Source organism: Asparagus officinalis, chromosome 7 (genome assembly GCF_001876935.1).
Source record: "Asparagus officinalis chromosome 7, Aspof.V1, whole genome shotgun sequence".
Classification (NCBI taxonomy): domain Eukaryota; kingdom Viridiplantae; phylum Streptophyta; class Magnoliopsida; order Asparagales; family Asparagaceae; genus Asparagus; species Asparagus officinalis.
In genome coordinates, this window is record NC_033800.1 from 94,633,876 (window position 1) to 94,656,699 (window position 22,824).

Genomic DNA, 22,824 nt, shown 5'->3' on the forward strand with positions numbered 1-22,824 from the left:
CACCAAAGAGCATGCAATCAAGATAATAAAAGGAATGCATAGATAAAGAAATATATAAAATTTTCAGAGTTCTATGACAAGTCCACAACCATCTAAAGAGAAAGGAAAAATACACCATAGTCTGGAGAGCCACATGTGGCTAAAGAAAAGCTTAAACCAAATAACTACCTAAATCAACTGAACTGGAAAACTGATAAAAAGAACGGTGATCACTGTCGATGAGCATGCCCCTCGAAATACTCTCGGTCCTGCGAAGAAAAAACAGTCCCCGAGTCTGGGGCACGCAAACCCCAGAGGAGTCAGAAAACTCCCAACAAGCATGTAAAATGAGGAAATTGTGCGCGTGTAAGTGTAAGTGTCATATAAAGAAAAAAGATGAATTCTAAATCAACAGTGATGAAAAAAATGTTTAATCAAGAGATCAAGATAATGTCCATCATTAAACATACAAGCGTATCATTATTATTTTAGATGTTATTTGAATTAGAGAAGAATATTTTCATGTAAATAAATCGGTTCCTCGTAAACCGTCCCTTATCCACCTCATTCGATACCATCCTCGGGGCAAACCTGCTGAGCTTGACAAATTCTGCTGCATACTCATCTACAGTATTAGCTCTTTGTCTCAGTATAACAAACTGCTTCTGCATCTCAAGACGAGCTGTCTTCGGGAAAAATGCCTCTAGGAAACTCTCCTGGAATGTCTCCCATGAAATCGGCCTATGCAGCTTCTCCTCCTCTGCGTCCCACCAGGTCCTGGCCACATTAATAAGCTGTAGCTGCACAATAGCCACTCGGTCTTCATCTGGTATCTTAGCTATCCTTAATAAGCGGTCCATGGTCTGCAACCACATCTCGGCCTCATATCCGCCTTCAGTCTCAGCAAAGTGTTGCAGGTTGAGTTTTCGAAAATCGGACACATTGTTTGGTCTTGCAACCTGCCGCTGCTCATCCTTCTGATGATTATGAGCTACCAGGTCCCTAATCGCTTCTGCAAGATCAGCCTGATCGACTTGGTGACCCTCAGGGACAACTGGAGTAGGGGGTCGACGTTAACCAAGTTCTTTTTGATCTACCTGTAATCCTCGTTGCTCCATTAACTATAATCTTATTACTTCTCCTAGATGGTGGCATGGTGCATTTACTAGCGTACAATGTTCATGACCAAGCCATCTCTATCGCTTCTCTCTCATATGATCCTCTCATTTGATCCTCAAAAGGAGCAATCTTAACCTCTTATGAGTGGACTTATTTTATCACAAGGCCATAGTAACATTCTCGTTTCTGCTACACACTTTTTTTTCATTTTTTTAAATTGCCCAACATATTGATAGTATTCCGCAGTCACATAAGACTAGAAACACTCGTTCATTTTAACCATCTTGATTTGACTTGATGAACCACATCATTCTCAATCTCGGAATATTAATCTTAAATAACAAAAGTGATCACTATTAGGTATTTCTTTATCGTCATTATATACTGTACGCTCATTCTAGTGATTCTAAATCTAGTGATTCTAAATCCTTTCCGATTCCAGAGCTGTGGTATAACATAGAATAAAAAGATGGGAACACTACATGAGAGTATCTTTAAGTGTTACTGGTAAATAAGATTCTTAACTACAAATTACTTTAATGATTTATAAAGGCTGGCATATCAGCTGTGAAGAATTATTTTGTATACCTTCAGTAAGGTGAATATGCTTTTTAATGACTGAATGAAGGATAAGTGAAATTATTTTCTAACTGTAACCTGATGACTACTGCTACTAGTTTACTCTTTTGGGTACTTAAAACTGTTGCTAGCAGTCAGTTTACTTTTAAGTCTAGATGATTTCATGATAGATCTTACTCAAAAAGAATCTTTCCATATTTTTCATTGCCTATTTCACTTTTCAGTTCTGGTATTGCTCTTAGATTAACCTTCAAACTCCTACTGGTTTTTAAACTGCTTTAGTCATTTTATTTTGTTTATTTAGAATGAGAGAATCAAGTACCAAAAAGATTACATGGATTCCATCAAGAAACTTGAAGAGAAGTGGATGATGAATCAACAAATTAGTAATAATGGGAATTTGAGAGCTGGTAATGACGAACAATGTTTGGAGGAACCCTGCAGCAGAGAGGTTTGTAGCAAATTGTCCGATAACTTTATTGTAGAGGATAATATCCTGCAAAATTTAATACACGTGTTTCTTTTTTATAATCACACATCAATGTTGAATAAATTATTGCGGAGTTATTAAAAATGTTTTATCAGTAGCAGAATATTTTTATATTTATCTCTAGCGAATTGGTGAGCTAAACAGCAAGATTCAAAATGCCTTAAGATTTACCAATGAACAAGATAGTTTGCATCTTCACTGTTTGTTCATGCCTCTCCTGACCTTGATTTTTAAACTGACTAGTTTAGATTTCAATGCTTTTGGCTCTTGAATCTCTATCAACATTTTTTGGGTAAGTCGTTGACTGATTGCACATATTTACGCAAGAAAAGAAAGGTTTCCATAGTTTTTTGTGAAACATGTTTAATACCTACATTTATAAGATCGGTTTCATTGGAAGTTTTAATAAACTCCATTATGGAGTTTGGCCTGGTTTTTGCATGTACTGTGATCTATCTCTCTGTATTTTATAAACTACATGTTGAATCCTTATCACTAAGAGGAAGCGAGGACATTTTAAAGCTGGCATGGTCTCTTTGGTGTTTGACAATTCCGTGTAAACACTGTCAGACTATTTTTTTGGAAGCTTGAAATGAGCCCCTTTGCATAGTTGGAATTAGTTGAACATCAATTTAAATGCCCCTTAAACAAAAGATTTAGCCTATACCATTGATTAATCATTAATATTTCTCGAAGGCTATGTTTTATAGGTCTGGCACAAGTGGCTGAAAGTGCACAAGTGATCTTGTGCAAAGGCACAATTTAAATTATGTATAGAATCTATACCATGGTCAAGGCATAACTAAAGTTAGCACATTGTACTTACTTTAATTTGAGATTCAGTCACATAATTGTTGTTGTGGCTTCAAAATTGAAAACCCACGTTGTTAATCTTGATCTACATGCATGCACATATTAAGATGACATAAAAAGTCATGGCGGGGGTGGATGCGATAGAAAGAAGAAAACACACAATAATTTAAACCAAATAATCAACGTGATGTTAGTATTGCTCATCATTAGCATTGTTATAATATTTTTAATAGTAGTAGCAAAGCCAAGCACATATTTAAGACACTGTCTCTTGTATAGATGAACTGCTCCTGGCTAGGTAGCAGAGCTTTTTTTCATTGTCCATTTCATCTTAACCCCTAGATCTGATGCGGTCCAAAACATGTAACTGTATGGACCCTTCGATGAAGCTTAATCAAAGGTTCGTTGTGGTAAACATCTCCATTTCCATTTAAATGGTGAACCAAGTCTGATCCATATGTGAACTCAAGCCCATGAGCTATGAGCAAAGGTGCAATCCTGGCAGCAATTACAATCCTAAAGAGCTAAAATATGCTACACACGATGACAATTGATAGCTTTCAGACTAATTTCATGTGGATAGGAACCTACTTTACAACAAGTTGTTGCCAAAATATTACATTGATGCATATTACATTCTTTCTTTCCCTTAATATATTGATTAGCCCATCAATATTTCTTCTCTATCAGCAATTAAAGATCCTTGTCTGCCTTATCACAGACCGGAACATATTTCGTTTTTTAATTGTTTAGTTGTTTATACCACTGGAAAGTGAAATATTTTCACACAGTCTATTTTCGGTCCTTTAGAGAAATGTGTTTCTCAGCTTCAAGGATAGTAGTAATACATGACTTTGTTTATGAAGTGAACATATTTGGCTAAACATTGTTTAAGTTAGTTGTGATGGAAGGATAGTAGTAATACATGACTTTTTTTATGAAGTGAACATATTTGGCTACTTGTGATGGAAAGGTTTTTCTACAGTGACATGTATCTGATCTATCATCACTTCCACAGAGGTTGCTATACAGTTAATAAAAGCTACAGCTTATTTTTTCTGTTTCAAGGGATAATAAGGTATCAAGAGAGGTCGACAAATTGCAAGCTTTGGAAGGGAATATTTTAGTCCTAATGTTGTACTTCCATATCTATAATTATCCTTTCTAATTCTGGTTCAAAGTACGAAATGAAGCTGAATAAGCATATGAAGCAAGTACCAGTCAAGTGTTCTCTCGTTTAACTATATAAATTGGCATGTAGAATTATGCATGATAACCATTTGGCATAATTATCAAGCTTCTGATCCCTGCTTCTGTTTGTTGATCTAAAAATTCAAATTTTTTTATTCCTATTTCCATTCTGGTGTGTAGTCCCTGATTGCATCAAGCTCAGCTGAAATCAATGAGGCCAGTCAGAAGGAACTCATTGAGAACGAAAGGCAGTCTGATGAAGATGAGGTTTCCCATCTTAAGAGTCAAGTGTTGCACTGGAAAAGGATGGAGGTATGGGTAATCTGTAGTAGGATACAAAGGTCAATATGCATCTGATTTAGTATTACTTTCATTTCATTTATCTTCAATATAAGCTGCTGACTAGTGGCATGTACTCTGTAACACGATTAATAGGAAGTTGCAAATTCTGAGGTCATAAAGCTTCGCAAGATGCTAGAGAATGAAGCCGATCAGAAAGAGAAGCTAGAAGAAGAAATATCAGAACTGAAAAGTCATTTGCTGCAGTTGAGCTTCGAAGCTGATGAGGTATCTAAAAAGAACCTGACTTATGTTTCACGTTTCTATTTAAGTTCATCTGCATTCGTACCATTTCTTCCCGTGTTAATTTCATCGTGGTTTCTCAAACATCATTTCGTTTTTTTCTTGGATGTAATTATCTGCCTCTGGGGCGCCATATTTAGTGTCTATAGTTCTAATGTTCTACTTCCATAACCTTTAGACTCGGAGGAGTCTTGACAGAAGTGAACCTGGGAAAATCTTTACTGGGTTAGACTCTCTTGTGTCCCAAACTAGGAATTCGCAACTTAGAGACTCGGGAAACGAACCGAAGGCATCAGTTGCTAAACTCTTTGAACAAGGTAGAACAGCTATGTATTAGTCTTGTAGGTCTGATATCAGAAACATAAAATGTTCTTCTTTTTGCTATGTTGCTCTAACAACTCTTATACCTGACAGTGGGTTTGCAAAAAATTTTGTCATTGCTTGAATCTGAGGATGTTGATGTACGTATTCATGCAGTGAAAGTGGTCGCCAACCTTGCGGCAGAAGGTGAGGCTGATTTGGCTTGATATTTTATGACATAATTCTATTTGGTTTCTTGTTTGAGTAATCATTCATGATTTAGTTGTGTATAATCAGAGAACAATCTAGGCCTAAAATCAGATAGTATACTTAAAATCATATCTGTAGGATATCTGAACTGTGTTGTGCATTGCAGAGTTTGAAACCATTATTGCAAAGTAAGGGTTTATCTATTGCACATGATGATTTCTAAATATCATTTTCTTTTATTTTCCTTTTCCCTGCTGAGCCATAGGAGATAGTTATTATAGGGGAAAAGGAGAACGGTATGCCTGCAATATAACGATAATGCAAAGTAGTATAAAAGTAAAGAAATATTGTGCAGAACGAGAACAACAAGAGCATAATACAATATTGTAGGTGGTTCAGTTTACAAAGGTTACATCCACTGGCAAATGCAATTAGTTACTTATAGGCTACAAATGACAATGAGAAGAAATGTACCACATAGATAGTTGATGCTTAGTGCGGTACCTTGTCACGAACAAACAAGCAATCAAAAACAACCACTGCAAACACGAGAGCATTTGATGCTGTTCGGAAGTGTGCCTATGTTCATGGCAGAAGAGAATTACTTTTCTAGCTTAAAGATGATCTCTCTCTTGGACAAACCTCACAAGAGTTCTTTCTTCTCTGCTCTTTGATCTAGTTTTTCTCTCTTTCAACTGTCTCTTTTGTTGATGGAAATACCCACATTTTATAGAGTTTACTCTGTATGAAGTTTTCATTAAACCCAAACTGAATTCCAGTACAAAACGAATTCATCCAATCTTTGACATACAACCTTTAACTAAAGTTTTGATGTGGGTGTAGGATTTCAACCTACCTAGTGCTTTCTCCAAACGTTGAATTTAGTCCTTTCCAACCACTCCCCTAGACTGATTTGACTTAATGTACAATAAAGGAATAATGAGATCTCCAATGGAATGATGAGGGTGCATTGTATCATGTTAGGTGTTAGTAGTTATTTAGCTTTGGGTATTTGGATGCTTCGGTTAATACTCATACCCACTTATGTGTACACTAACATTTGTAAATCTGCCCTCAAAAGCATGTCAGAGCCTACTTCTTGATTCTAGCGATTTCTATCTTTCTAGAGCTCGTGGCCGTCGAGGGGTTATTGCCATTAGCACCATTTCCATGCTTCTCCTTGGCAGCTTTGAGGATAACTTTGGCTTCTACATCACGGATGATTTAATCTGTCTCTTTACCAATATTACAAAACCTTAACCACAAAAAATTAAACTTCAGCCCCCACATTGTTGTTTATTGTAAGTTCAAACTGCAAGTAAGCTTTCAAAGGATTTGTTACCAAAACAAGATTATTTGAAAAAGAAGTTAAGATTTAATATAGATTGATTACAGCTTAAGTTCCAATACTTGGTTTTTTTAGCACATAATTATTACCTTTTCATGTTGGTTCTTAAGATGTTGATGTGATCTTGATTAGCTCTTGAACCAATCTCTTCATATGGTGTGATCATTGAGTAGAAAGTTGAGGATTCTTGACTCCTTTTAACCTCCCTTAGATACTGCAATTTAATCTCAATTCTTTCGGACTGTCTTCTAGATTTGCTTTGACCTATGTGGCTATACCTGAACACAACACTGAAATAGAATGCTAGGCACCAAGGTATTACTGATTGGGCTCAAATGGTCATAATGAGCTGGTATTCATACCATTAACACATAAGGATGACACGGCAGTAACATCACCAAGTTTTTTGTGACTGACATGGTAGAAAGCTGAAATGTTAAATGTCTGGGTAGCACGGTAGAAGCTGAAACTATTTAGTGTCTGGGTCCACCGGACTTATAGCCGCTACTTTAGAACAAAAGCCAAAAAAAAAGGCAAATAGTTTTGAAAAGGAAACTGTGATTTCCCCCTTCTTTTTCATTCCTAGGGTCCTTCAGGGAAATTCAAATCCCTTTCTTTTCCTTTTAATCCCTTATTTCACTGAATTATCATCATACAACTGATTTTAATAAATTAATATCTTTTTCTATTTTTAAATGACAAAAAGTTTAGTATGCCTTTTGTGGCAATTCAAACAGTTATAGGGAGTTTGGTCCTGAAAATTTTGTTTCCTTGAGAAACCAGACGGTGTTTTCAAACAGACACTAAAGTACAAGCAATGTCCCTTCACCTGTCTTAATAAAAGTATTACCATTTTAATGATTTACGGTATTGCTTGAAACAAGTTTTAGCTCTATTTCAATAGTAAATTATCTTAAGTACGAAATAGAAGTTTCTTCTACTTGAAAAAATATGTATTTTCAGTCTGCATACTTGTTTCAATTTCATGCTTTTCCCTTGTTTTCTTTAATTGCATAGAAGTCTTAATTTAACGAAGCCAGCCATACGGCTCTCTTTAGTTTTTTCAACGGAATAGTATGTATTCTATTTCAGAAGCAAATCAGCAGAAGATTGTAGAAGCTGGGGGTCTAACTTCACTACTGATGCTTCTCAGAAGCTCTGAGGATGAAACTATACGAAGAGTAGCTGCTGGAGCAATTGCCAATCTTGCAATGAACGGTATGATGCCACTAATTTAATGCTGGAACCAGTTTTTATCTTGAGTTTCATCATTTGTTTCTGGCATGAATCTTATTTAAAATTCAAGGAGTTTCTTATTTTTTTTGGATCTAATGTATAAATACTTCCTCTTTTTTATTTTCAACATCATTGTAGAGACGAATCAAGAGCTTATAATGTCTCAAGATGGTATTAGTTTATTATCAGCAACTGCAGCTGATGCTGAAGACCCACAAACACTACGTATGGTCGCTGGAGCTATTGCTAACTTATGCGGCAATGGTATACATCTATATAGCTATTTTCTTTAATATGTGCAGGATGAAATATTGAATGATAATATAAACATTGTTTTCAGTTATTGATAGCATAAACGGGATAAAAAGAAATATCTAGTAGATATTGCATCACCCCACCCACCATAAAAAAAATGAGAGATGAGAGTTTTTTAAGAGGTGTAGGGACTTTTGCAATTAGATCCACCTCATTGAACCTGATTAGTTTGATAGATTAACAGTACAACTGTTCTAAATTATTAACCTATTTCCGCACCAAAAGACGCAGTAAGGAACAGCTTCAAAAAAAGTTTAAAACTTTTAATAAGATCGACTGTCTGACTAATTTACTGATTATTAAAGTCATTTACACTCACCAGAATCTGAAGTTATATATTTTTATTCTACTTGAACCTTGCAGGCTGATGATCCTGTCTATGGGCTCAATACTGGTTTTTACACAAGTTTTTTCCTATTTAATTTGCACTTGGGGGGTTATTGGTTGGGATATTTTGGGGGATAATGAGATAATTTTGGGGATTCTATTTCATAGTGTTATTCATTGGGACAATGGAACAAGGATAATAACTTTTTGTGTTATTGGTTTTTTGGAACAAACCACTTGGGATAAAATTACCCTACTCTTATACAAAAATTTTGTCCCAATAGTAAAAATTTACCCCATCCTCCATATTGGAACAATGTTGTTCCACTATTTTGGGGGATAATGAGATAATTTTGGGGATTCTATTTCATAGTGTTATTCATTGGGACAATGGAACAAGGATAATAACTTTTTGTGTTATTGGTTTTTTGGAACAAACCACTTGGGATAAAATTACCCTACTCTTATACAAAAATTTTGTCCCAATAGTAAAAATTTACCCCATCCTCCATATTGGAACAATGTTGTTCCACTTTGAAGGCAATTGGGATAATTTTAAAATATTTTTTTGTATTACCTAACTAATACATGCAATTATTATATTATAAATATATGACATGATATATAAAATATAACATATATTAATATTTTAATGACAATTTAATAACATATATTAATAATATTATATAATAGTAATTATAGTATAACGTTATTTATTATAATATTATATAATATTGTAATAACATATATTAATAATATTATATAATAACATATATTAATATTTTAATAACATATATTAATAATATTATGTAATATAAATACTATTATGTAATATATTATACTATAACATGATACCTTTTAATATATATTATTGTAATTATCATGTAATATATATATGTTATATTATATTTTAATTTTAATATAAAATTTTAAAATATTACATTGAATAAAGTAAAATATTATAATATTTTATAAAGTACATTATATCCTATGATACTATATTATAATATATTAAATTAAATAATATATTATTAAAATATTATATTAAATATATTATTCATATATTATATTAATTATTATATAATGTAGCATACTAATATAATGTTAATTAGTAATTATTGTATAACATATTATATTTTTGTATAAATAAAATAATGTATTATATTAAATATTATATTATTAAAATATTATATTAAATATATTGATATTATATTATATTAATTATTATATATAGTATAGCATGCTAATATAATATAATATAATACAATATAATAATTAATAATAGTAATTTGTAAGTATAGTACAATATATTATATTTTAATATAAAGTAAAATAATATTTATATTATAATAATATACTAAATAATATACTAAACCAATTGGATATGTTAATTTAGAAGTAATTAATAGATAAAATTATATTTTAATAAGGTGCCACATCATCCATTATCCCACATGAATTGTCAAATCAAAAGCTCAAATTATCCCATTATCCCAGTTTATCCCACTTTACTCCACTGAAAATATCCCAAAGGGGCAAAATTGTTCCATTGGAACAATGTTCCCACTTGGCCCCAATTTGTCCCAACCAATAACCCCCCCTTAAATATATGTTCCGCTGGGTGTGAGTTGGGTGGGTCCTATACCATGCTTCCATTCCTTTTTGACCACTAAACTCAAATGTTTTAAATGAAGGAAAAAATTATCTTGGATGTTAAATGGCATGCCAGGCTCCCTGAACTAGAGAGCAGGATCTGAGTAGTCCTGTTTCATGGATATATAAACCAAACTTCTTTTGAGGACTTAATGATATGATTAATCATTTTATGCTTGGACAAATTGCAAACCCACTGCAGAAATTGAAATTCAGGTGAAATTGAGGCCTTGTTTGGCAGGAGTTAGAATGTAGGTGTTATAAATTGTTCGGCTTTTCAAATAGAGGTGATATGAGGTCACATATCAATGGTATTGGGGCATATCAAGTGTTAAGCTAATTTCAAGTAAGACTTGGTGTAATAACACTTACGCTTTCGCCCAAAAGCAAGTGTAAAATGCTTATTGAAAACATTCTATGAATGTTCTCAATCCTAACGAATTGTAACTTCCTATAACTCGAGAAATTGTGGGTGTTTTGTTATAGTTAGCAGGTGTTAGTGACAATACCTACTTATTTTTGTTATGAAATGCAGTGTTTAACAATTGCCAATACACGTGAAAACTTAACTGTAATAAGACTTCCCACGAGAACTACTTATACTAAGTCAAAAACATGAAAACCTCCTTTGTTGTAACTGTGCCTTGGCTCTGGCTCAAGCACTCACACTAATGGAGGGGTGATAAAGGGTAAAGGCTATGGTAAAAGGATCAGTTCCTATAGGATATAAGTTTAGACTGGTAGCATGTTAAATATTTGTCGACTCAATACGCCAGTGAATACTTCCTCTCTTGAATCATATTGGTTCCAAGATTTTTCGTGAATATCCATTGAAGTTATAATTTTTTTGAATATCCATTGAAGTTATGGCGTATTTTGTAACTTACAATTTGTAGACATTGACAATGCTTTTATGTATTGTCATGGGCAATGTAGTGCAAGATGCTGGTTGAAAGTAGAATTGGAACCAGAATGAAAATAAGTACCAGGGAACACATGCCTTAGATCTCATATTTTTCAAGAATATTAATAACCAAAATTAAATTTTCACTAATCAGAACTGAAAAGAACACACAATTGTTGGGATGTTTGTATCTTAAACAAAAGGTCCCAACTCGAATAGAATATCTGTTGATTCTAAGAAAAGAATATTAGAATCCTAATCAAACTAAATTTCTAGATAAAAACTTCTAAACAAACTTGACTTCTAATAGCCTAAGTTAAAAGGAGATTTAAATACTATACTAATAACACTCTAACTACTACGTAAACTCTTATGTACTTCACAACTACTAGGTTTTTAGGTCTTCAATGGATCTCATTATAAATAAATCTGCACAAACTCTACCTCTTGAAAAGGAGATGCCGTATTCTACTTGAGCACAGTTGCCATGAATATAGATCTAGTAACTCTGCAGTTCCAAGATGGAAAACAATGTTCTAGAAAGCGATGGCACTTTTAGGTCCGAGACCAAGCGCCAGACACCTAGACAACTAGGCGGGCACTTAAGCGGCACTTATTCGTTTTTAGCACCAAGGGGAAAGATTCTTTTTGAAGATTCAAAATCTTATCCTCATCGTTTACTGAGGATGAGCTTGAATGGATATTATATATTCCCACATTGTCACAAATGAAATTCATTCGTGTTCTTCCAAGAGGTTTTGTAAGGATATCTGCAAGCTGATGCTCTTAAGGTATGTGATTGGCTCTAATGATCCCTTTTCCATCTTCTCACGAATAAAATGGCAATTGATCTCTATGTGTTTTCTCTTCTCATGGAGTATGGTGTTCTTAATTATGTGGATGTCAGCCTTATTATCTCCATACAAGCTCATAGGAACCCAGGAGGAAAACCAAATTCCATTAGTATATCTCTAATCCAGATTAGCTTAAAAGTAAGATTCACCATATATCTCAATATTCAGACTCCGTTGTAGAATGAGAAATTGAACTCTACTTCTTACTCTTTCAGGAAACTAGATTTCCTCCAAGAAATGCACAATATCCTAAGGTCGATCATCTGTCTGTTGAAAATCTGCCCAATTTGCATTCGAGAATGCTGCAACTCTCTTGTGTCCACTATCTGAATAGAGAACTCCCTTTCTTGGAGTTTTTTTAAGATACCTAAGAATCCTCTTTGCAGCCTCTTGTGTGTGGTATCCTAGGTGCTTAGACAGACAAACTAACAACACTGACAAGAAATGCAATATTTGGTCTAGTAACTGTCAAGCAGTTCAGCTTCCTTACCAATCTCCTTTATTTCTTAGCATCTTCCAATGAGTCCTCTTGATTTAGTAGAAGTTTGTCTTGACATCCATATGAGAGTCAATACCCTTGCATGCTGATGTCCCGGCATTCAACAACCTGTCCAGCACATATTATCTCTAAGATAAGAGAATTCTCTTACTCTATCTGGTCACCTGTAAACCCAGAAAATACTTGAAGGACCTAAGATCCTTAGTCTGAAACTATTGTTGTAGATATTTCTTCAAGTCTATGATGCCTTGTATATCATCTCCAATGATCACAATATTGTCAACATATACAGCTAGAAGGATTCGCTTCTCACCATGAAATCTTCAGAAAACTGAGTGGCTTTTTTGAGCTCACAACTCTTGAACTACAGTTGCAAAACGTTCGAATGAGGCCCTTGTAGCTTGCTTCAAGCTATAGAGGGATTTTTTCAACTTGGAAACCTTCCCATACTCTCCCTTGAGCAACAAACCCTAGTGGTTGCTCTACGTAAACCTCTTCATCAAGAATGTCATAAGGAATGCATTCTTAACGTTCAACTGATGTAGTGACCAATAATAGTGAGCGGCAAGTGAAATAAGAATGCGGGCAAACGTCATTTTTGCTATAGGAGAGAGGTATTATTGTAATCTAATCAATATATTCACCCTTCGCAACTAATCGAGTTCTGAGGCGAGCTAGAGATTCATTTGGATTCACCTTGACTGCATAAACCATTTGCACCCTATAGTTTTTTTCCTTGGCACTATTGGAACAAGATCCCAAGTCTCAATTTGCTCTAAAGCTATCATGTCTTCCTACATTGTCGCCGTCCAACCTGGGGTAGATAGGGCTTTCGACACATTCTTAGGAATTGAGTGACAGAGGTAGAAATGAAATAGCGATGTGACAGAGGTAGAAATGAAATAGCGATGCAATAGAATATATAGAAGAACAAGATCTCTTATCCTTTCTAAGGACAATTGGAAGATCTTCAGTAGTAGTAGCACTTGACTATATGACAACATTCTGACTAACTTGTAAGTCAAGACCTTAGTTAGAGGTGGACTCCAACACATGTTTTGGATTAGTAGGTTGTGTATAAACTTGGACTGGCTCAACAAACTTAGATGGTGGATCAGCTTGTACAACATGCTCGGGATGAGCATTGACAGTTAGTTAAACTTAGATGGTGGATCAGCTTGTACAACATGCTCGGGATGAGCATTGACAGTTAGTTATCTCACAAACAATAAGAAAATTATAATCATCCTAAGCATATGAGGGTTTATCAAAAGTAACATGTCCTAATTTATTTTTAAAGAAGGTAAACATCTGGTGAAGCAATATAACGGTCTAGAGGGGGGCAACAACACTTGTATCCTTTTTGTGTTCTAGAATACATAATAAAGACCGCGAAGAGATTTTGAATCTAATTTCGTCCTTTGAGGACTGTGGTTATGAATGAAACATAGAGAATCGAAGATCTTAGGGGGTAAAGGAAAATGCTCACTATCAGGGTATAAAAGAGACAGGGGTTTTGTTTTGTTAAAAGAAATGAGGGCAATCTATTAATTAGGTAACATGTATTCAAAAATAGAATTTCCCAAATAATGTTTAGAACCCCTCGATGAAACAATAATGTTCAAACAATCTCTAGTGAGTGTCTCTGCGCTCAACTACCCTATTTTATTGAGGTGTATAAACGCATAATTATTGGTGTGTAGTTCTATTTTTTCTAAAAATTTTGTGAGGGAATTGTCAAAAAGTTCTTTAGCATTGTCTGTCCTTAAGACATTGATAGAAATATGAATTTGATTTTTAATCTGAACATAAAAACTCTAAAAACAAAATAGTTTAGAACAAGTTTTCAATAAATAGACTCATGTCATGCGAGAATAATCATCCCCAAAGCTAATGAAATATCTAAAATCAAGTTTTGACAAAACAATATATGGACCCCATACATTTGAATGCACCAAATCAAAAAGGTTACTAACCCTATTATTGAGATGACTAGGTTAGGACACTCGCTGCTATTTTCCTAGTTGACATTACTCACATTCCAAAGACTTAACATAACTCAGATATGAAGTTATTGTTTTGAGAATATAAAGAGGGAGCTGACGATAATGATTGAAGGCTGACGTAGAGCTGATACACCCAATCTGTTCTGGACTAAAGTCTAGAACTACATTAAAGGATGATGTGTATATATATGGATGCTTTTTTTTCATGAGTCTGCTAAATTTTTTTTGTTATTTAAAATTAATCCCTCCATTTAGAGGCGGGTTGAAATTGAGAGAATATTTTTGATCTTTATTAGTTTTGGGTGTAACAGTAATTAAACCCATACCCACTCTAACCTAAACGTCGAAGAAACTTCACTAGAGTACAAGTTGGAAAAAGATTATGCAATATTAGACTTGAAAGCTATTGAATTTGAGCTTGATTTTGGTGGATTTTGATGTTGATTGGTTGATAGGTAATTACATGTTTTTGATTAACCACTATCCGTGCTACCATGGTTAACAATTTAGATGGTAAATGTAGCAAAGGGTAATTTCAAACACTTTAAATAATTAGAGACTAATTAGAAAATGGGAGCTTTTTGGGCCTAATTTCAAATAGAAAAGATTTGGGGGGATTAATTTCAAATATGAAAGCTTTGGGTGATTAACTGCAATATAAAATATTTGAGACTTATATGGAAAAGAACTTATAACCGTGCTCTTTGCAAAGATCTCTTGTGTTTCATTTTTTTAATAGATAGTTTTATATTTAAAAAAAGCCAAGTTCACTAATTCAAAGGAGATTCACTGATACTCTACTGATTACCAGATTCACTAATACTCTATTGATTACCATTCTCATTAGATTAAATTCTTGTTTCAAACAAAGATTATGCGACAAAGTATTATCACTGGGACAAGTAAAAAATTTTAGTATTGAGCTATAGGCAACAAAATATCATATATTACTTGATCAGGATACAACTCTTGATAAGCTTGTTTACATGTCACTTCTCCCATCAGAGTACATGTTTATCTTCTCCCATGGACAACATAGTAGGTTAATTGATCCAGATATCAGCGCATTTTAAATGAAATGCGGCTATTTTATTAAAACGGCAATGTGATGAATATGAGCACAATCATCAAGTGCACAATATTTATAGTGATTGACATGGGTCTATTAAACATGACAATGTGGTAATTGAAGATGTATCAGTGTGTAGGAGATTACTATTTTCTTAGCCCTCTCATTCATCATTGAAACTCATTCATCTTTAGAGTAGTCAAAGGATTTTCTTATGGTGAAGGTTCAACAAATCATTAGAGAAGTACGTAGTAGAATGCATACATACATCATTTTGGTTATATGAGAGAAGGTATCAATATAACTTAGCCCATATATCTATAAATATCCCTTCGCAACTAGTCGAACTTTGAGGAGAGTTAGGGAGCCATTTGGATTCCCCTTAACTGTATAGACCTGTTGGCAATTGATAGTTATCTTTCTTGGTGGCAGAGGAACAAGATCTCTAGTCTCATTCTGCTTTAAGTTTCTCTTGCATTGCCGCAGTCCAACTTGGGATTGATAGGGATTCTGACACATTCTTGCAAACTGAGTGAGGGTCCATAGAAAATATAAAAGAATGATATGATGAAGATAATAAAGAGTAAGAGACATAGAGTGCAATGGGATACCTAGAACAAGACCTCTTACCCTTTCGAAGGACAATGGGAACATCATCAGTAGGTGCACCCCAGGACATTTCATAATTGCATCGTAAGGTCTTCACAAGTTTGAATCTGCTCGCCCTATTTTTTAAAAAATTTGCACCCCAATGGCGTGAAGTTTGCTTATATAACCAATAAGTAGTAGCCAATTTGAGCCCGTTTGCATTAAGTAGCCCATTCCATTTGAGTTTAGGTCATAATTATATAACCAATAATTATATTTTTATTTTTTAGGTAAATATTTGCATTAAGTAGCCCGTTTCCATACAACATAGGTGGTCAATGAATATCTCCTAAAAGATGATTCCATGCAAAGAATTTCTTTTATGTTTTATATGTTTATATAAAAGAACTATATTCTTTTATGTTATCATGCAGGAACTGAATCTTGCTTTCCATTGCTTTTGGCAGATAAACTGCAAGGAAGATTGAGAGCTGAAGGTGGCATTAAAGCATTATTAGGAGCTGTTAGATGTAAACATCCTGATGTTCTGGCTCAAGTAGCACGAGGCATTGCAAACTTTGCTAAGTGTGAGTCTAGGGCTTCTACAAATGGTAAGCACTTTTTGCATCTGATTTGTGATTACTGCATTGAGCGCTGCTACGGGGACCCAAAATATGGGACCAAGGGGTGGGACTAGTGATGTGTCCCTCTCCTATTGGATAATGAGTTGGCAATGAGTTGGTCATGCCAACTCATTATCCAATAGAGGAGGGACACATCACTTGTCCCACCCCTTGGTCCCATATTTTGGGTCCTTGAGGCAATAATCTACTGCATTTGGTCCATTGCAAGAAGTCCTTGATGTCTACTGATTTTTTTTGTACTTGCATAGGAGTTGCCATTATGTAGCAGATGAATTTGTGCTCTCACATGTGCATCATCTGAAAAAGTTAACTTATTTTGCATGAGCTTGCATTGGTGACAGTGCTGTCCCCTACAATATTTGTTACTGAAATTTAACGAATAAAGGGAGGAATCAAGAATCCATTCCTTGAAATTTTACTCAACAATAGCACAACACATTACTCACACTTGTTCAGGTGTTGTTTATGGTATGCTAAGATAGTTTCTGACATATCTAGTGTATATTCCTTATATTAACTTCAATTGAAAACATTTGTGACTTGCTTGATTTTCTTCTTAAATAAAAGTTGATGCAGTTCTTATATGCGTTTTAATTTTGTAATTCTTCAAGCTGACATGAGATCTGATTGGCGTGTGCTAGCAAGCATCAGCTTTCACATGGGACTCACTTGGAATTCAGCCTTTTGTAGGATTTAAGCAATAGCTTGGAAATGAGGAAAAAAGTTAATTACTTTCTTTGAGTAAGGGAGAAAGGAAAGGTCGATGATTTTCCATTCTAATGGACCACGGTAACATAGCTCATTCACATGCCTACTGTTTGCGGAAAAAGTTGCTGTATTCATTGCTGCATTCATTACAACTTCGATCGTTACAATGAAACAAAAAGATAGCCTTTTTATAAGACCGGTACACAATGAAAACAAAAGAAATACAACTCCTTTCAAACAAACGCAAGATCTGTTTGTCATCTCTTGCTTGCGTGGGTCTTTGGCCTGTGACGGGGACGTTGATATCCGTGGACCACCGGGCAATCAGATCTGCTCCGAGAAAATCGGGCAGAGCTTCGTCTATCCGCGGAGGGATATAGAAGCAGAACTTCGTCGATCCGCGTGAGATCTAGAAGTTTAAAGCGTCTATCTCGGCTAAGCGAGATATTAGCTCTTCTTAGTATTAACGCCAAGGGCTAATACTAAGGATCGGATGATGAAGGCGCTGATGTAGACCTCTCCTCTTCTTGTTGAAACGCACGGCCACTCTCCACTGCAGCAGGGCTTCGCCAAGGCTCTCCAAAATTCCTCCTCTCCTCAAAAATGAGCCCAAGGGTTGCTATTTATAGGCAAATGGGGGCTTGGGGCGTCTCCACGAATCCGAGACACCCCTGGGGTGTCTCCACAGATCTGAGACACCCTTGGGGTGTCTCCAAGAATCCGAGACACCCTAGGGTGTCTCGGAAATTCCGAGACACCCTTGGGGTGTCTCGGAAATTCCGAGACACCCCTGGGGTGTCTCGGAATTTCCGAGACACCCCTGGGGGTGTTTCGGGATTCCGAGACGTCCGTAGGTTTATTTTGATCGTTTTCCCCGTAGATTCTTCGTACGAACTCGGATTTGAGTGATTCCGGGTGCGTTGGATGCGTGACGAAGAGTTCGATCCGCTCTGATGGTTGGATTGTCTTTAGAGTGGTCGAGGCACGGAGGGCATTGTCCTTTTTGTGAACAGTGCCGGGTTTCCCGATTGGTCCGGGTCTTCGTGATTCCGAAGTCCTATCCGCTCATGTAACTCGTCGATTCACTTCAGTCGTTCGTCGACGTCGATTAGGCTCATGTGGATTGGATGGTGACGTTCATCGTCGCTCGTTAACACTGAACCGGTTGTGGAGAACTATAGGCAATTTTTGATGCCTACAGATACCCCCTCCAAAGTGTTCCTGACTCGTTTCTTTTATAGAAGAGGCTGGAATACTTTGGATGTGATTGATCTGGCCTTCAGTCGGCGTGCGCTGTGTTTATCGCTTGGCCGTCGTCGGAGTCTCGAGTGTGCAGCTGATGAATTGAGTTTGGCTCGTGTCATTGAGTTGACTTTGAACTACCTCCGCCACATTGTGCTGGCTTAGGGTTTCGGATCCCCGTGTGTTGACTTTTTTGTCGCAACGCGTTGACCGGCGTTGACCTAGGGTTACGCGTTGACCGGCGTTAACCCTAGGGTTTCGAATCGCCAAACGTTGACTTTGGTTGTAACGCGTTGACTGGCGTTGACCTAGGGTTACGCGTTGACCGGCATTGACCCTTAGGGCTTCGAATCGTCGAACGTTGACTTTTATTGCAACGCGTTGACCGGCGTTGACCTAGAATTACGCGGTGACCGGCGTTGACTCTAGGGTTTCGAATCGCCATTAACACAGTTTATACTCGTACGTTTGCTGGAGTATACACAGTTTAAGCTCTTAAGGTATTGGAGCATCGCGTTCCCGAATGTTGGGGTTGCAGGACCAACTGTTAAAGTTGATTCATCTACATGTGTGGATTTTGTCCTGAATTTGTTGGGTGCTCAAGTCACGAGACCAACTAGTGGAGTTGATGCGTCAATGACTCGCAGTTATAGAATTTTTGGCAAATCCTCAGCCATCAACGGGTTTGACAAGTCTTTACCGACTACCGTTTGAGTCGGGCTAGCATGCAGATTGTTTAAGTCCGTTCCGCATGTGACGTCGTGCTAAGAGAGTTAACGCTCTTAGTGCTACGATATTGAATACGTAGACTTCGTCTTTGTCACGGGAATAGACTACCCGGCGACGCGTGTTAGGCGTTGACTTTAGGATTTTTGGCTAATCCCCAGCCTTCAACGGATTTGATTAGCCTTTACCGACTACCGTTTGAGTCGGGCTAGCATGCGGATTGTTTAAGTCCGCTCCTATGTGACGTTTAAGCTAAAAGAGTTAACCCTTTTAGTGCTACGATATTGAATACGTAGACTTCGTCTTTCTCACGGGAATAGACTACCCGGCAACGCGTGTTAGGCGTTGACTTTAGGATTTTTGGCTAATCCCCAGCCTTCAACGGATTTGATTAGCCTTTACCGACTACCGTTTGAGTCGGGCTAGTATGCGGATTGTTTAAGTCCGCTCCCATGTAACGTTTTAAGCTAAAAGAGTTAACCCTTTTAGTGCTACGATATTGAATACGTAGACTTCGTCTTTCTCACGGGAATAGACTACCCGGCAACGCGTGTTAGGCGTTGACTTCGAAATTCCCCGTGCATCGAGTGCCCGGATCTGACAATCGTGTCTTTTCTAAAAGCAAAGACAGATTGAGGAACGGGAGAGGAAGAATTTTATATTCTATCTCCTGGCGCTGAAGAGGAAGAATTTTATATTCTATCTCATGGCGCTGAAGAGGAAGAATTTTATATTCTATCTTCGGCTGGAAAGGAAACTCGAGGTGGGATCCCCCACCCCCAGAATCTGGAAGGATGAACTGGGAGTGGGATCTCCACTCCGAGCATCGGAAAGGTCCGAGGAGAGGAAGAATTTTATATTCTATCTCCCGGTGCTGAAGAGGAAGAATTTTATATTCTATCTACAGCTGGAAAGGAAACTCGAGGCGGGATCTCCACCCCCAGAACCCAGAAGGATGAAAGTAAGAGTGGGATCTCCACTCCGAGAATCGGAAAGATTTGAACGACCCTAACTTTTATAGGATTGGTCACTCGATTTGAAAGTGGACCTCTCGTTCATTGGGGGAATCGAGAGGGGATTTTGGCTTTGGCCCTAACTTTTATAGGTTTGACCCAGAAGGAGTTTGAGATGACCCTAACTCGATTTGAAAGTGGACCTCTCGTTCATTGGAGGAATCGAGAGGGGATTTTGGCTTTGGCCCTAACTTTATGAATGTTTGACCAAGCAGGAGTTTGAGACGACCTAACTGTCGGAAGGTTTGATCGCTCGATTTGAAGGTGGACCTCTCGTTCATTGGAGGAATCGAGAGGGGATTTTGGCTTTGGCCCTAACTTTTATAGGTTTGACCAGAACGCAAAGAGAGTGGAATACGGGTAGCAAAGAAAGTGCCAACCCATATTACCACTCAAAGGGAGACTTTAATGTTAGGCGTTTAGGACCTAGCACGTTGAGTCTGAGAAACGCCAATGACTGGCAGATGGAAATGTTGGTGGGTCCACTGTCGTTTGATTTGATCAGCGGATGGTTTGGTGAGGAATCTGACCGGGTTATCCTTAAGAGTATTAGTATAATATCCTCCAGGAACTTCCCGTCAATGGTAGGAAATAGTTTAGACTCGTATACCTATTGGAGTATGTAGAGAGCAGTTTAACCTCATGCACCTGTTGGAGGATTGAGAAACAGTTTATACTCATGTATTCTTTGGAGTGTAAGAAGCAGTTTTATACTCTTATACTTATCGGAGTATTAAGGAGCAGTTTATACTCTTATACTTGTCGGAGTGTGGCCGTTTTCAATTGGCTTACCCTAGCGTTATAACACCGGCTTCAACCAAGGTCTGAATGCTATTCTTTAAAGCAGAGCAAGCCTTGTTGGGATGAAGAATCTTCCTGTGGTACGCGCAGTACGTCGGTTCCGCAGAATCGTCAGCTTCCTCCTGATTCATGATGGGCGGGAGCTTGATTTTGTTGTTTTCGAGAAGGGTCTCGAAGATAGCTGGAACGTCTTCGTCTTTGAACGAGTACTCGTTTTGGAGCGTCTCGTCCGAATTCTCCTGCTGTTCCCAGGACTGCTTGCAGGTGCGTCCCCTTCATCATGAGGTACGAGACTCGAATTCAGAGGGCTGACCATCTGTTGGCTCCTCTCAGCTTTCTTCCTTTTGAGGAACCGTTCGGCCTGTTCTCCGCGTACCTTCAGCTCTTTCCAGGTATTGAGCGGCTCTGTTCCCAAAACGTCCAAGATGTTAATGGAGAGGTTGTTCTGACAAGTCTGCAAGATGAATTCCTCCGTGACGGGATCATTGCAGTTTCCTCCGTGACGGGATCCCTGCAGTTCATCGCCTGGTTGCGGAAGCGTTTGATGAAGGTATCCACCGGCTCTCCGTCTTTTTGCTTCATATCGAAGAGTGTCCTGATCGACACTTCGATGTCATCATCGAAGAAATGGGCGAGGAACATGCTTTCCATGTCCTCCCAGCTGTTGATGCTTCCGGGCTTGAGACGGCGGTACCAATCGAAGGCGGGCCCGCGAAGGGTGCCAACGAATGACCGAACCATCAAGGGTCCGTTGCCAGAGATCACCCCCAAGTGGGACTTGAAGTAGATCAGATGCTGAGTGGGGGAGCCCTTCCCGCCGAACGGCGTGAAGTTGATCAGGTTGAATTTCGCCGGATACGGGATTGAATCCCACTCCTTCGGGTAAGGACACGGAATGCCGGTCCTCTTCACCTCCCGAACAGACATCAGGGCTTCGATTTTTCTTTCGAGCTCCTTTATCTTTTTGGCCTCACCCATTCAACTCTTTCCAGGTATTGAGCGGCTCTATTCCCATCACGTCCAAGATGTTAATGGACAAGTTGTTCTGACAAGTCTGCAAGAGGAATTCCTCCGTGACGGGATCCCTGCAGTTCATTGCCTGATTGCGGAAGCGTTTGATGAAGGTATCCACCGACTCTCCGCCTTTTTGTTTCTCGTCGAAGAGTGTCCTGATCGACACCTCGGTGTCATCATCGAAGAAATGGGCGAGAAACATGCCTTCCAAGTCCTCCCAGCTGTTGATGCTTCCGGGCTTGAGACGGCGGTACCAATCGAAGGCAGGCCCGCGAAGGGTGCCAACGAATGACCGAACCATCAAAGGCTCGTTGCCCGAGATTACTCCCAAGTGAGACTTGAAGTAGATCAGATGTTGAGTGGGCGAGCCCTTTCCGTTGAACGGCGTGAAGTTGATCAGGTTGAACTTCGCCGGATACGGGATCGAATCCCACTTTCTCGGGTAAGGACACGGAATGCCGGTCCTCTTCACCTCCCGAACAGACATCAGGGCTTCGATTTTTCTTTCGAGCTCCTTTATCTTTTCGGCCTCACCCATATCCTGTTTTGGATAAGTTTCGAGAGGAATCATACGGCCACCCCCAGTGTTGTCATTACTGGTGGGTCCACCCCCA

The 22,824-nt window shown here is 37.7% G+C and overlaps 1 protein-coding gene across 4 annotated transcripts in view; it reads left to right on the plus strand.

The window, feature by feature from the left end:
• Positions 1 to 22,824, plus strand: part of LOC109848082 (kinesin-like protein KIN-UB) — a 66,710-nt gene that overhangs the window by 38,202 nt on the left and 5,684 nt on the right. For 3 of the 4 annotated variants that reach the window (XM_020417397.1, XM_020417394.1, XM_020417396.1), the window contains 8 exons: positions 1,982 to 2,128; positions 4,352 to 4,483; positions 4,607 to 4,738; positions 4,932 to 5,070; positions 5,168 to 5,260; positions 7,704 to 7,829; positions 7,986 to 8,111; positions 16,530 to 16,673. In XM_020417397.1, coding sequence (XP_020272986.1) covers positions 1,982 to 2,128; positions 4,352 to 4,483; positions 4,607 to 4,738; positions 4,932 to 5,070; positions 5,168 to 5,260; positions 7,704 to 7,829; positions 7,986 to 8,111; positions 16,530 to 16,673 — 1,039 coding nt within the window. The remainder of the gene's footprint in view (positions 1 to 1,981; positions 2,129 to 4,351; positions 4,484 to 4,606; positions 4,739 to 4,931; positions 5,071 to 5,167; positions 5,261 to 7,703; positions 7,830 to 7,985; positions 8,112 to 16,529; positions 16,674 to 22,824) is intronic. The other variant, XM_020417395.1, reaches the window with a different exon arrangement.